The 14,054-nt window shown below is 38.2% G+C and overlaps 1 protein-coding gene across 1 annotated transcript; it reads left to right on the top strand.

Moving 5' to 3' along the window:
• The first annotated feature begins 612 nt into the window (after nt 1–612).
• Nucleotides 613–1,829, top strand: LOC108247248 (THAP domain-containing protein 2-like). Its single transcript, XM_017435222.2, has 4 exons — nt 613–692; nt 929–1,121; nt 1,267–1,374; nt 1,695–1,829. Exons 1-4 carry the CDS (start codon nt 613–615, stop codon nt 1,827–1,829), a joined length of 516 nt encoding a protein of 171 aa, XP_017290711.1.
• The last annotated feature ends 12,225 nt before the right edge of the window (nt 1,830–14,054 follow it).

The raw sequence follows: 14,054 nt of genomic DNA on the forward strand, positions 1-14,054 counted from the left end.
AAAATTACAGTCATTTCACTTGAACTTTTGTTTTACTGCATCCTGACTGTTTTGTTGTTATTTCTCCCCCCAAAAAATAGTACAATTTCTGTTTTTCATACGTTTACTATGTTCTACTGTAAATGAAATACAAGTTTATGAGATTTGCAAATCATTGCATTCTGCTTTTATTTACATTTTACACAACTTTTTCAGAATTGTGGATAGTAAATGCTTTCTTGGTTCAGTGTAAAATTCCGTTAGATGCTTATTTTATTAGGCCAGAGCAGCGACAGCGCTGCAAAGGCCTATTGTATTTTGTGGAATTCTTCTTATTACTATTATTCCGTTCCCTCCAAGATCACAAATTTGGAGGCCTAAACATATTCAAAAACTCACCAAAACTTCACCGCTGAAATTACACGATTTTATTGGAATCAAAAGTGGGCGTGGCCAAACTGCTCCACAGCGCCCCCTAACGTGAGATAGGACAAACCGTAAATCCTAGAGGTCTGGAAAATCAGTACGTAGGTAGAACCACATACATGTATACGTAGACGCCCCATTGAGCGCCGAACCGTACGTCAACGTCGCCGCCATATTGGATGTCGCAAAGTGGAGCAATCGGAGAAGATGCCTCATTCATGTGCTGCGTGGTATTGTAATAACTGCTTTACAGTTCAAACCAGAGCTAATGGCATTACCTTTCAAAAGTAAGAACAAAAAAAATACTAGTGATTGTATTTGCCCATTATATTTTCATTATACGGACAGAATTTGCTGACTTTGTGGCTAATACTATGAATTCCCGCGCAAAATATTGTGAATTTCCGTTGTGAAACCTGCCTCCAAACAACCAAAATGTTTTTCCTGTTTAACTAAATTAGCCCGACGTAACTACTCTGACTGGTGTTAGTTGCTTAGCAAACATTTTTTTAAACTTACATAGGTTTCCCAAAGATAAACAGTTGAGAAAGCAATGGGAAACCGCTGTCAGGAGGGAAGGGTTTTCTGCTAGCCCATCGTCCATGCTCTGCAGTGAGCATTTCAGCCCCGAGACCTTTGACAGGACAGGTCAGACAGTCAGGATCAGAGCTGGAGCTGTTCCTTCAGTCTTCTGTTTCCCAGCTCATCTCCACAGGGTAGGTGTAGCACTATGCTGTAAGGAGGCTATAATTCAGTGCTGTACTATATAGAAAATGTTTTCTCTCTTTCTGAATGTGAAGGAATCAGACACGTATTTTGTATTACACTGAGATAATTTCTATATTTTATTCTTTGCTTTAGCCTGTAACTACCAGAACGTCTCAGACTTCAAAAAAGGCACAGGAGACCCCGTTACCAGACTGTCCCCAGCTTGTCCAAGAGGCTGAACCCCTGCCTGTGCCTAATGTTGTGAGTAATAAGATCTAGCTACGCCTCAAACAGCTGTGAGCATTATGACCCTGCTTATATTCAAAGCTCTTGTCACCCCCACGCCCCCCTTACAAAACCTCCCACTCTCTGTCACATACATTAAAACATGTCAGTATTGAATCTGCATCCTACATACATACACACAGTGTTGGTGGTACAATTGAAGACTGATAAGATTAAGATTGTGTAAAAATGTGGGACAGCTGACAACACATTGTACTAGAAAAGATGTGATGGACTGTGACTGAGTGATATAATATAAACATCATTTATAATGTAGTTATCTGTGTTTTTACCAGGACCACTCCTATGCTCTGCCTTCATCCAATGATGATCTGAGGGCCAGACTCAGGGAAGCCTTGACCTGGGTGGAGAGTCTGGAAAAAGAGAGGAGGAACGCGAAGAACAGAGAGAGGAGGGCAAAGAAGTGTTAGTGGTCTTCTGAAGGATCTCAGGGCGAAGAACTTCATCAGTTGAAAGAGCAGTTCAATATATACTCAGGTAAAATGAAAATACAAATGTGGACAAAATTTGAACTTAAGTTCCCTTCTTTATTAGGACTACCTAGTGATTTCAATGGTTCTTACTAATTTGTCTGTGCTAATTGAATTTCAGATCTTCCAATACACCTGTTAAAACAGAGCCATGAATACACCAAAGACCAGAGGGAGTTTGCCATCACTCTCCACTTACATGGACCAAAGGCATACAGCTATTTGAGAGAGACTCCCACATCCACATACATTGCAAGGGTACTGTTCATGTTATTTGAAACCTTTTTTCCATGTTAGCTGTGCATATTATTTTATCCTGTTTTGACTGAACAGAGTGAAAGGCAGACATACCTACATCTACCATTTTTAAGATCTGCCAGTACTGCTTCCAGTGATTAGTGATCAGTCAAAAAATGTTGATCAGGGTATCCATATTAAATGGCTGCTTTTCTTTCTTACCAAGGTGGATGAGCTCTGTGGCTGCCAAGCCTGGCCTTAACATGGTGATGCTGGACATGTTGAAGGGGAGGCAAGAGGAAGACCCAGCTAAATATGGTTGTGTGTGCCTCATGTTGGATGCCATGGCCATTAAAAAATATGTCCAGTACAACCCCCATACCCAGAAGATGTCTGGATTTGTGGATATGGGGGATGGTTTGAACGAGCAAGATGTTGCCACTGAGGCTCTTGTTTTTATGGTGGTGGGCCTACAAGGCCATTGGAAGGCCCCAATTGCCTACTATCTGACCAAGTGCCTGTCACCAGAGTGGCAACACACATAAAAGGCTGTGCAAGAATATTCTTTTCCAAGGTTTTTAACTTGCACACATTCACATACACAAACTATGTATATATGTATATATATGTGTGTGTGTGTGTGTGTGTGTGTGGAGATATGTATGTATATTGTGTATGCATATAAATGTATATAGGTTTATTAATGCCCCCATATAGATATAGATAAATGTTCAATACCCCCAAACCCCAGTAAAAATTTATATGAGTGTATATATGTTTATCAATTTGAATATAAAAATGATTAATCAAAATCAGTTAAATGTGAATGTTTGTTCTCTTTATTCAGACAATTTCATCTACATTTCAGGATCTGATTATTAGAGACACAAATTAAATGTTAAATGAACATTTCTATATTTATCACCACAGAAATAGTGTTACACGTGTTAGTAGCTCTAAACACTCAAAAAAATATGTTGGTTTGCTGCTTAACATAAAAATTTAAAGAGTAAACATTTTTTGTAATCATGTTAAAAGTTACAAACATTGTCTTTGGTGTCTGTTTGTTTCCAAATACATTAGTGTGTGTAAACGACAGACATTAACTTAAAACACTTTGTAGAACGGTGCTTTATGAAGTTCAGTCCGTATCCTTGTATTAGTTAAAGGGCAGGTCTGCCACATCCAATATGGCGGACGAGCTGACGTGCCGCTGCCACAGCCCTGCCCGCTCAACGAGGGGTCTACGTATTTATACCTATGGGTAGAACACCCCAAATGAAGAAGAAAAAAAAATCTCTTGGAGGTATGCCTTAAAATGTACAGGAAGGTGGCCATTTTGGATCAAAGGGCAAAATTTGGCCATTTTTGACTTTTGTTGACGTTAAACTAACGAACTCCTCGGGATTTTGAGCGATCTGCTTAAAACTTAGATAGTATGCAGTTAAAGGATGGGGGATTAAAAGTTATAAAAATCGTGAGTTTTTGATCATGTTTAGGGGGCGTGGCTAAGGTGCAAACTTAGCGTACTCGCCGAAGCAAACAAAGCGTTATAACTTTCACATACAATGCCCGACTTGCACCAAACTTGACCCCTGTAGGATGCCCCGCCCCCTCAGAACAAGAAGTCCCTTTTTTTTTTGGAAAGCTACATCTCTGACCCCACTTGACCTAATCAAGACGATCTTGTGTCAGATGACAGATAATAAGTTGGTCTGACTTGTATTAAAGCACAAAGAGTTTTCGCTGGAGGGCATAGCCATGGCAGCATGGCGAAGTCAGACATAATGCCATTGCCTTACATTTGGCTCTAAATTCCACATATTTTAGCCGAGCTGCACCAAACTCACTACGATCGATCCTAGTCCAGCCCCCAACATAAATCCAGTGCAATATTTGGTGGGCGTGGCCTAATCCTTTTACTGCGAAATTTCAGACGTTTGCCGAAAGTGCCACCTAGTAGACGTTGTGGGAAATGCACAAGAACGTGGAGGGCGGTCGCTGGTGCTCCCGCGGTCACCAAAAGGCCGAAGCGGCGCTGAGCTGTGAGGGCTGCCTAACACTGCTCGCAGCTTTAATTATTATTGAGCCTAGTCATTATGAGTTTTTGTCTGCTGTTAGAAGGGCCTTAAAGTACAAAAGAATAACATTCACTCAGTGAAATTTGGTTTATTTTAAAGACAAACAAACAAACATGACTGGTGTATGTTTATGATTAAAATATATTCCGTTATGTTTTGTAAATGTTGGACCTTTACTTAATCTGATTCAATTATAAAAACAATAATAAATACATGAAGTAAGCTTTAACTTGATCATTTTATCCTAATATTTGTGTAATCTGTACTATTTTACACAATTTGGTCAAATTTACTGTTGACAAAAACTACAGTAACTAGTTTATAAAAATACACCACATCACTGAAATCATTGTTTTGTATGAAATGTGTATTTAAGTTTAAATACAATTCAGTACATATAATATTAAGAGGTTAGTTGATAATCTGCCTAACCTTTTGTAAATGTTTGTTTTTTTAAGTTAAATGTTCAGACTTTGACAATATTTTAGCATTCAAAATGTCTTACAACGTTCCACACAAACATATGCTTTTGTCTCATATTTTGTTGGTTTGGATTACGTCACCCTAACTTATGGAGATAACAATATTTAGCTTTTGATGAAAACTGATGTATTTTTATTGTAGATGCAGAATTACCTGCAGCAATTTTTTTTAGTCAAACTGGCTTGTGAGAAGAAAATACAATTGCCTAATGTCTTAAGTTGTTTTTGTTTTGTTTTTTTCCTCAAAAATAATTCAAAACATTAGTCAGTATGAAACATTTCAGTGTTCCAAGGGTGTGAAGAAGGAAATCTGGTAGTCATTTCTATGATTTATTGTTTGTTTTTGTTTCTTTTTTCAAATCTAGTCAAACGTTGAGTCTTTGCATTCCTGTTTGCTGAAGTTAGATTCAGCTCACTGATCAACAACAAGTACTGTGCAGGTAAAGAGGATCTTTTCATCGTGTTAAGTCAGAAGAATAGCAGAGCAACAGACACCATTAACCTGGTCTGAGCTAGTGAGTAAAGTCATTCAAGATGCCCTTGACAGTAAAATAGCACTGAGCTACTTGACAAATGGCTCAGTTCTGCTCTCAGTTAAGCACAGTCAACATCCCAGCTGGTCTCATGTGAATGAAAAGATCTGTGTGGTTAAAAAACATCCAGCTTTTTTAAAACATCATGTCATCAAAACATTCAGCCACTTAGAATTGCAACACTTCAACCTCATATGAACCACTGGAGCAGGGGTTCTCAGACTTTATAGTCAAAGGTCCAAATCTGATTTTTAAATAAGGCCAATGGTCAGGAATATCTTGCAAGAAGCAAATCATTTTTCTTGAATTTGCCTACAACTTACAACCTAAAGTAATTGCAACAGCCTCCATTTGTTTGCTTGTGAAAATAAGCTGCTTTAACAAAAAACTTAGTGTTAATTTCAGTTTTATATAAAAAACATTTGTACTTGATTAACTATAATAATTTTAGTAAATCAACAAAAATAATTGTTTTTGTTTCCACACAATAATAAACATATTAAATAAATTGAACTTAAAGGCAAAAAGACTGTAACATCAAAATGACTAAGGTCAAAGTTACAGATGTTCTGAGAGTAAAATAGAGACAAAATATTAGCATTTTCTCTGTCCACTCATCTTTTTATTCTATTCTCTGAAGCTACTTTTCTTTTATTTGCACATTTATTGCTATGTAACACAACACCTTCTCTGCTGCTTTAGTTTCTAATAATAAGGAATACAAATCTATGTGAATGTTGTTGGTGAAGGCGGACAACAAAATAATGTGCACAAACTAGATTGTTGTTTTGCAAGCCGTACTCACAAAAATAGGCCATGATATTCAAAAATTTGTTGTGCAAAACACATCTGCTCTGGTCACTGGTTGCAAACAATCAGAATTCAGTGAGATTGCAACAGAAAATTCATCTAATTGCATTTCAGTTTTGAGTGGCCAACTGGCCTTGAAGTCTTTGCTGGTACATTCTCGAATCCGAAAAGCCGAATTTCAGGTCTAAACTGTTGTTCCAAAACGAGCAGCTTCTCCAAGATTTTAACTTTTTCCATATTCTTAGTCCAGAAATTGGATTTAGTCCAGAGGCCATTGTCTTTGACAATGGAATATCAGCCAGTTCAGAGTAGTTTGCTATTTCGCTCCTGTTCATCACAGTCTGAGTGCTGGTCGATCCATGAACCCATCAATGAACTGATAATTCAGGTAACTGCCTGGTCCAAACAGCAGAAATCCTGTTATCAAAAACCCAAATATGTTAGGAACCTCCACGTCGGTAGGTACACAGTCTTCCACTTCTGCCAGGAATCCACTGTATACCTAGCGAGACATATCCCGAGACTGGACTCTCCTTCATCCAGTCGAGAAAATTTGATCAAATGCATTGAGAGACCAGCTGATTCAGATCCATATTTTGGAAGCATATTTTGAGCATGCATCAGGATATATTTTATAACATTTACCTGAATGATCCTGCATAAACAGGCCATAGAAAATGACCAAAACTAAGAATGCGATGTGCCCCTCTGCCTTGTTTTGGACAGAAACTATGAGTAGCACAAAGGATTTATGGCAATTTTTAGAACTCCTGATTGTTTTGTCTAAAAAACACCTAAGAAATTGTCAGCATATTAATGGAGAAAGTCTATATAACTTTGTTGTTTGCTCAATTTGTTCACGTTTATCAATCTTGCTGATTATGTTTGCATTCTAAGTTGTCAAAACATTTCATTAAGTATGTTTGTGGTTTTTACAGTAAAAAATAATTTTCCACTCAGATTTTATGATTTTTGTGTGATTTTAGGTCTGTTGTGTTAATACAGTAGGTCTAAAGTAAAAAATGACTTGAAAATCACACTTGGGAGCTTGTGCTGAAAAAAATGACCCCAAACATGGCAGGTTAAACCACTTTTAGGGTGAAATATGAAAGAAAATTTAAAATAGTCCAAAAACGTCCAGTTTCACCCTAGACCCTAGGGTTAAGTCAAGTTAATACTGTTAACCTATTTTGATTAACAGTTTTATATTTTAACTATGTTTAAATCTATTTTAACCTATTTGAGTTGACTCAGGCTGGTTCAATCTTTAATTTCTCTTTTTTTCCAGTTTTACCAATTTCCTCTTTTTATTTTATCCTAACAAAAAGTTCCACATGTTTTAACAACACCAAAGCAGCATTGGATATGTTTAAAAGAGAAAAAAACAAAAGTTGAAAACAGAAAACAATGCAGCAAAAGACTGAACAACCATATATCTCAGATGGAATGTCTCTATTCATTTGGTGGTTCTTGAAGGGTTAATCCTGTCTCTCTGAATCCTCTGCTATTTTAGCAGCAAAGCATGGGTAAATTATACCAGTTCTGATGGAAAAGCAACGTCCAGCAGAGGGCCTAGCTTCAGCTAGTCTACAGTTCAAGGGTTCCCTGGGTGGCTCGCCATCTTGTTTGTCACTCATGGAATCCGATTTGGTTTTCGCTTGGACTTTTACGGTCCAAGTTTTCCAGCAGAACCTGATATAGGCCTGATATAATAACCAATAAAGTACAAACAAAGGTCATCTTCAGCTCAAGTTCATACTGAGTTAAACCATATAGTTGTCAATATGGTAGCTGTAAACTCTTTGCTCTTTATTTTCTTCTCTTAAACAGCAGAATGCCATACGCTCCGTCTGCTTCTCTCCTTCTTTTTTCTGCTTCTAGCGCACAAAAAAAAAAAACATCTTGTTGGCTGGAGCTAGTCACATAAGTTACATAGCTTCGTGACCCTTCAGAATAAGAGCTTACATTCACATTTTACCATTTTTCCTGTTCATAACACAAGAACTCACAATTTTTCACACTTTTAAACCAAATACAATATTATACAATGAAATACAGAATTCCTGACCTTTTTAAATGATTTTTTATGTTTCCTTAACTATTATAACACCTATTTATTCCCTATTTATTTACTGTCTATTTATCACTTGTCATGTTTTATGGCTATTTTTATGAACAGGTTCATGTTCTTGAGGGCTCTGTAAACCAGGGTTACATATGCAGCAAGTACTGTGTGATTGGTCAGAAATTTGTTGTGGGCTTGTTTATGTAGAAAAGAGAACAAGCTTTAATGGAGTCATTTTGCTTCAACTGAGAAGCAGCTGGCCAAGGCTGGTAGAAAATACAGCCATCTTTACAACTGTTCTAGCAAAACTTATAAACTTATCAAGATTTTCAAATTTTGAAAAACTTGTGGAAGGAGATATCACAGTTTCTGTGCATGGAGGAGACAGCAAGCAGACACAGGCAGCTCTCTGTAGCTGTGCTGGTCAGGAGGGAGTACATCTCGGTCGAGCAATGTAGGGACACATTCCCTTTATTCGCTCATTATTGTGCACCGTCTGTTAAAAACAGTGGCAGCCTCTTTGTGACAGATTTGCAAATGCCAACCACCATTTACTGTCTGAGTCTGTACAATAAAAATGTCTGGTTGTGGTATGGGAAGCAAAAATCTGTACAAGAACAAAAGACTGAAAAAGAAGTGGGAGGAAATTCATTCCAGCGTTGTGTGAGGAAGGAGGGGTTTCTTAGGAGTTCTGCCTGTGGTTTTGTGTGGCGTATAAAATGCCCATGTGAAAAATAACATCTCACAACTACGTGAACGAGAGCCAATTTCTTCACTTCTCAAGAAGCATATATCCAGAACAGAGCAAAAACCTTTTTTAAAATATTATTTCAAATAATCTAAAGACAAAAAACTTAAACTCCTCTCTCCAGCTGTGGCCAGTTGCTCCTTTATATATATATATATATATATATATAAATGGCACATCCAAAATTAGGTGACCACAAAGGTCTGTTGATTTATTATTACTTTTTTTTTGGTTTTAATAAATATTTTTTATATTAATATTACTCTAAAATGGCCTAGTGCAAGTAGGAACATAAGAGTTTGACACAGGTGGAGAGACTCTGCCTTCAGATGCACTTTGGATGAAGAACTGACAAACAGCTTCCTGTGTCATCTCCTTGTTTGTTCACCTGTTTACAAGTTAGTACTGGGTAAACGGCCTGTTTTGTTATGGCGTTTTCAACTCGTGACAAATTGTTGTGTGGTCACTTATTTCGATGTTGTTTTGATCGTTGGGACTTACATTGGAAAGTTTGTCATTAGATCAGACGGTTAGCTGAGATAAACATTTAACTGCCTTCTCGTGATTGCTCTGCGGTGACAAATTGAAATATTGCAGACGGTTAATGGCCCTTTTTTTTTTTTTTTTTAGCCAATTCGTTTTTTCAGCTAACTGCCAGCATAGAGTTATGAGCTCCCAGACACTATTTTATACATGGTTATTTCACAAAGTTCCATGAGCGTTAATGAGTTGTCCCACTGCTTTTATGAAAATATACTAAACTGTGATCTGGAATGAATGAATAGTTTGCATGTTAAGCATATTGATTGAGTACAAAGTTATAAAACTGTAGCGATGCTTTTGAGACATCAACATTGCTGTTTCATATGTAACTTTAAATGGTTAAAGTGTTTTATAACAATGAACTAAATCTCTTTATATGCTATTCTTAGACTCTGTGAAGTTCTATTCAGTCTGAATGTTTAGTCAGGTGGTTACTTAGACAACTACAGGTAGCCTGCATTAAAACATCCATGTAATTGCACTATTCAACCAAAGTGACTTATTATCACTTGAGTAATGGTGAAAATGTGAACGCATGAATGTAATTTTAATGAACATGTTTACTGCTGAATCACATTGAGACAGAAGAAAAAGAATTGTTACACAGATATTTTGCTATTACTGTGAGTCAATAAACAGATGTACTTTGGATGAAGAACTGACCAACAGCTGCCTGTGTCATCTCCTTGTTTATTTACCTGTTTGTACCACTCTTGGGACCCGTTATATATATATATATATATATATATATATATATATATATATATTACATTTCAGGTGATGTTTATCATATCACCTGAGATATGATAAACATAAATTTTCTTCCCCTTGTTTACCACAATGACTTTACAATCAAAAATGGCTTAGCAATCTTACACACAAAGTCAAATATTGTTCAACCCTGGACTGCACTGCAACATGTGCTCTAACTGTAATTATCTCAGCTGATTTGCAACACACTGAACCAAACGTATTGATACAATCAAATCAAAACAGGCTAATAATCACAGCAATAACAAACAATACTGGAAAGTTCAACAACATGAATTAAATCTTAGCCTGTTGTGTTTGAGCTGTTACAAATAACCTATTTAGAAGGATCGTGTGTTTTTCTTTTGATTGTTTGGTGCTGATGCTGTTCTGAATTTCACCAAAATGTGAAACAATCAATTTAACTATTGTTTGGCATTAATTCTCTTATCTTCTTTCAAGTCATTGTTATAAATATTTCGGTGAGCTTAGCACACACACACACACACACACACACAATATACATACACACACTGCTCAAAAAAATAAAGGGAACACTCAAATAACACATCCTAGATCTGAATGAATGAAATATGAAATATTCTCATTGAATACTTTGTTCTGTACAAATTTGAATGTACTGACAACAAAATCACATAAAAATCATCACTGGAAATCAAATTTATTAACCAATGGAGGCCTGGATTTGAAGTCACGCACAAAATTAAAGTGGAAAAACACTACAGGCTGATCCAACTTTGATGTAATGTCCTTAAAACACATCAAAATGAGGCTCAGTATTGTGTGTGGCCTCCATGTGCCTGTATGACCTCTCGACAACGCCTGGGCATGCTCCTGATGAGGTGAGGAACTCCTCCCAGACCTGGATTAAAGCATCCATCAGCTCCTGGACAGTCTGTGGTGCAACGTGATGTTGGTGGATGGAGCGAGACATGATGTCCCAGATGTGCTCAATCGGATTCAGGTCTGGGGAACGAGCGGGCCAGTCCATAGCTTCAATGCTTTCATCTTGCAGGAACTGATGACACACTCCAGCCACATGAGGTCTAGCATTGTCCTGCATGAGGAGGAACCCAGGGCCAAACGCACCAGCATATGGATCTGAAGATCTCATCTCGATACCTAATGACAGTCATGGTACCTCTGGCGAGCACATGGAGGGCTGTGCAGCCCTCCAAACCATTACTGCCACTCCACACCATTACTGACCCACTGCCAAACCGGTCATGCTGAAGGATGTTGCAGGCAGCAGATCGCTCTCCACGGCGTCTCCAGACTTTGTCACATGTGCTCAGTGTGAACCTTCTTTCATCTGTGAAGAGCACAGGACGCCAGTGGCGAATTTGCCAATCCTGGTGTTCTCTGGTAAATGCAAAGCGTCCTGCACGTGTTTGGCTGTGAGCACAACCCCCATCTGTGGACGTCGGGCCCTCATACCATCCTCATGGAGTCGGTTTCTAACCGTTTGTGAAGACACATGCACATTTGTGGCCTGCTGGAGGTCATTTTGCAGGGCTCTGGCAGTGCTCCTCCTCTTCCTCCTTGCACAAAGGCAGAGGTAGCAGGTCCTACTGCTGGGTTGTTGCCCTCCTACGGCCTCCTGGTGTACTGGCCTGTGTCCTGGTAGCGCCTCCAGCCTCTGGACACTATGCTGACAGACATAGCAAACCTTCTTGCCACAGCTCGCATTGATGGGCCATCTTAGATGAGCTGCACCACCTGATAGTGATGGGACATCTGAAGCCAGGCTTTGATGCGTGTACCGAGTAAAAAGGGGCCGTGTCCGATGAAGCCCCGCTTCGGAGCTTGTGTCATATTGAGCAAAATCACGTGATCAACAACAAACGAGGCCTCGCATTACATCTGCCACGTCATTGCTTCACTTTGCGTATCGTTTTTCAAAATAAAAGCGCTATGAACCCTGTTGCTTTGTGGGTTTTCGTAGGTGGTTTGGTAGCGCGTCAGCGGAGCAGTTTTCATCAACAGTGGTTGAAATGGAGCCGTCAAAAAAGAGAAAAACCTCTCATATCTGGGATATACATATTTGTAATATTAAAAACCAGAACTAGAACTCCCAGTAAGAGATGATTTTAAACAAATTCTGTTTTTCAGGAAGCAAGTTTCAAGCTCAAAGTAAACAATCACTCAATTCCCAACAATCACTCAATTCCAAATACACTAAAGTACAACATATCTTCATTGTCAAATAAGTCCATGACATAAAAGAAAACCCTGATGGTCAAGGATTACATTTGGTTACAAATCATTTTAATAATTAAAACATGACAGTTAAATATGATTTATTTGATTCTCCTGTTACTAAACATGAGTTTGATGAAAACTTTGTGACAGTATTGCATTTACAAATTTTTGAAAGTATGATCCAACTGAGTGACAAAGCTGTTACAGTTTCACCAGCAGATGTCACTAGTGAGTGATGAATGAAGCATCGAGTAATGAACCTTTTTGCAAAGCAAAGTGTTGGAAAGCTTCATTGCTTCATGAGGCTTCATTTGCCCATCACTACTACCTGAACCACCTGTGTGGGTTGTAGAGTCCGTCTCATGCTACCAAGAGTGTGAAAGCGCCACCAACATTCAAAAGTGACCAAAACATCAGCCAGAAAGCATAGGTACTGAGAAGTGGTCTGTGGTCCCCACCTGCAGAACCACTCCTTTATTGAGAGTGTCTTGCGAATTGCCAATAATTTCCACCTGTTGTTTATTCCATTTGCACAACAGCATGTGACATTGATTGCCATTCAGAGTTGCTTCCTAAGTGGACAGTTTGCTTTCACAGAAGCTTGATTTACTTGGGGTTATATTGTGTTGTTTAAGTGTTCCCCTCCTGCTAATGTTGGAGGTGTTAGTTTCTCCCCCTTTTTTGGTAGCATGTACATTTTTTTCTTGCACTAGCCATTATGACATTAGAGTTTTATTGATTTGACTTTTGTTCAGATGAAAAAAGTGACTGGCATTGTGAGTCACCTGTTGCTGCTGGGGGTGTGACAGTCTGCTCTCCTGCTCAGGTGGTATAAATCAGCAGATGTGGTATGTATGCTGTCCTATTTTTATATTAAATGTTTAATACAAATTAGTGTTTTAATATTCATATTTATTGTTTTTAGATAAAGAAAGTCACTTCAGCCGAGCAACATACCCTGCTGCTTTGTTTGACTTGGTTTTAGTTTGTTTGCTCTGCTTTGCATCAGCTCTACTTGGCTGGCTCCCAGCTCAGTCCACCCTGGTTTGTTCCGGCAGCCTTCCTCATTTACCAATGCACTTGTCAGTGCTTAGTGTCACTGGCAACATGGACAAATTTGAAGGTTGGTACTATTTGAAGGAGTGTGAGGCTAATATTACATTGATTTTGTTTGAATTAATTTAGCATAGGTTTTGTTTGTCAAATCTGTTTGTTTTTTGTTTTTTTTGTAAACTTCTTTATTTTATTTTGTTTTTTTTTGTTACAGACTGAGAGCTACAGGTGGTAGTGGAGGGTTTTAGTGTTTACCCCCCTATTTAGTGTAAAGTGTTACAAGTGTCTGTGTGATTTTTTTTTTTTTGTTTTTTTTTTGTTTGGGATTTTTGGATCCATCACCCTTTATTTAACCAGTCCCCACTGGAAGCCTCAGTCGTGATTACTTTTTTTGTTTGTAAATTAATAAACATTTCCTTCATTTTTTTATGATTTCAATGTAAATAGTAACTTGGGCTGTGTTCACACTGCAGGTCTTGATGCCCAACTCTGATCTTTTGCTCAATTTTTTTTTGTTGTCGTTCACATTACATTTTAAGTGGGACCTCCATTAGACTCCACAGTAAGCAGTCTTCAGTTCCTGAAATGACTTACATTAGAAGCTATGATGTCAAAGTCCACACACTGCGTTTGCGGAAAT

The sequence above is a fragment of the Kryptolebias marmoratus genome, linkage group LG9 (genome assembly GCF_001649575.2).
Source record: "Kryptolebias marmoratus isolate JLee-2015 linkage group LG9, ASM164957v2, whole genome shotgun sequence".
Lineage (NCBI taxonomy): Eukaryota > Metazoa > Chordata > Actinopteri > Cyprinodontiformes > Rivulidae > Kryptolebias > Kryptolebias marmoratus.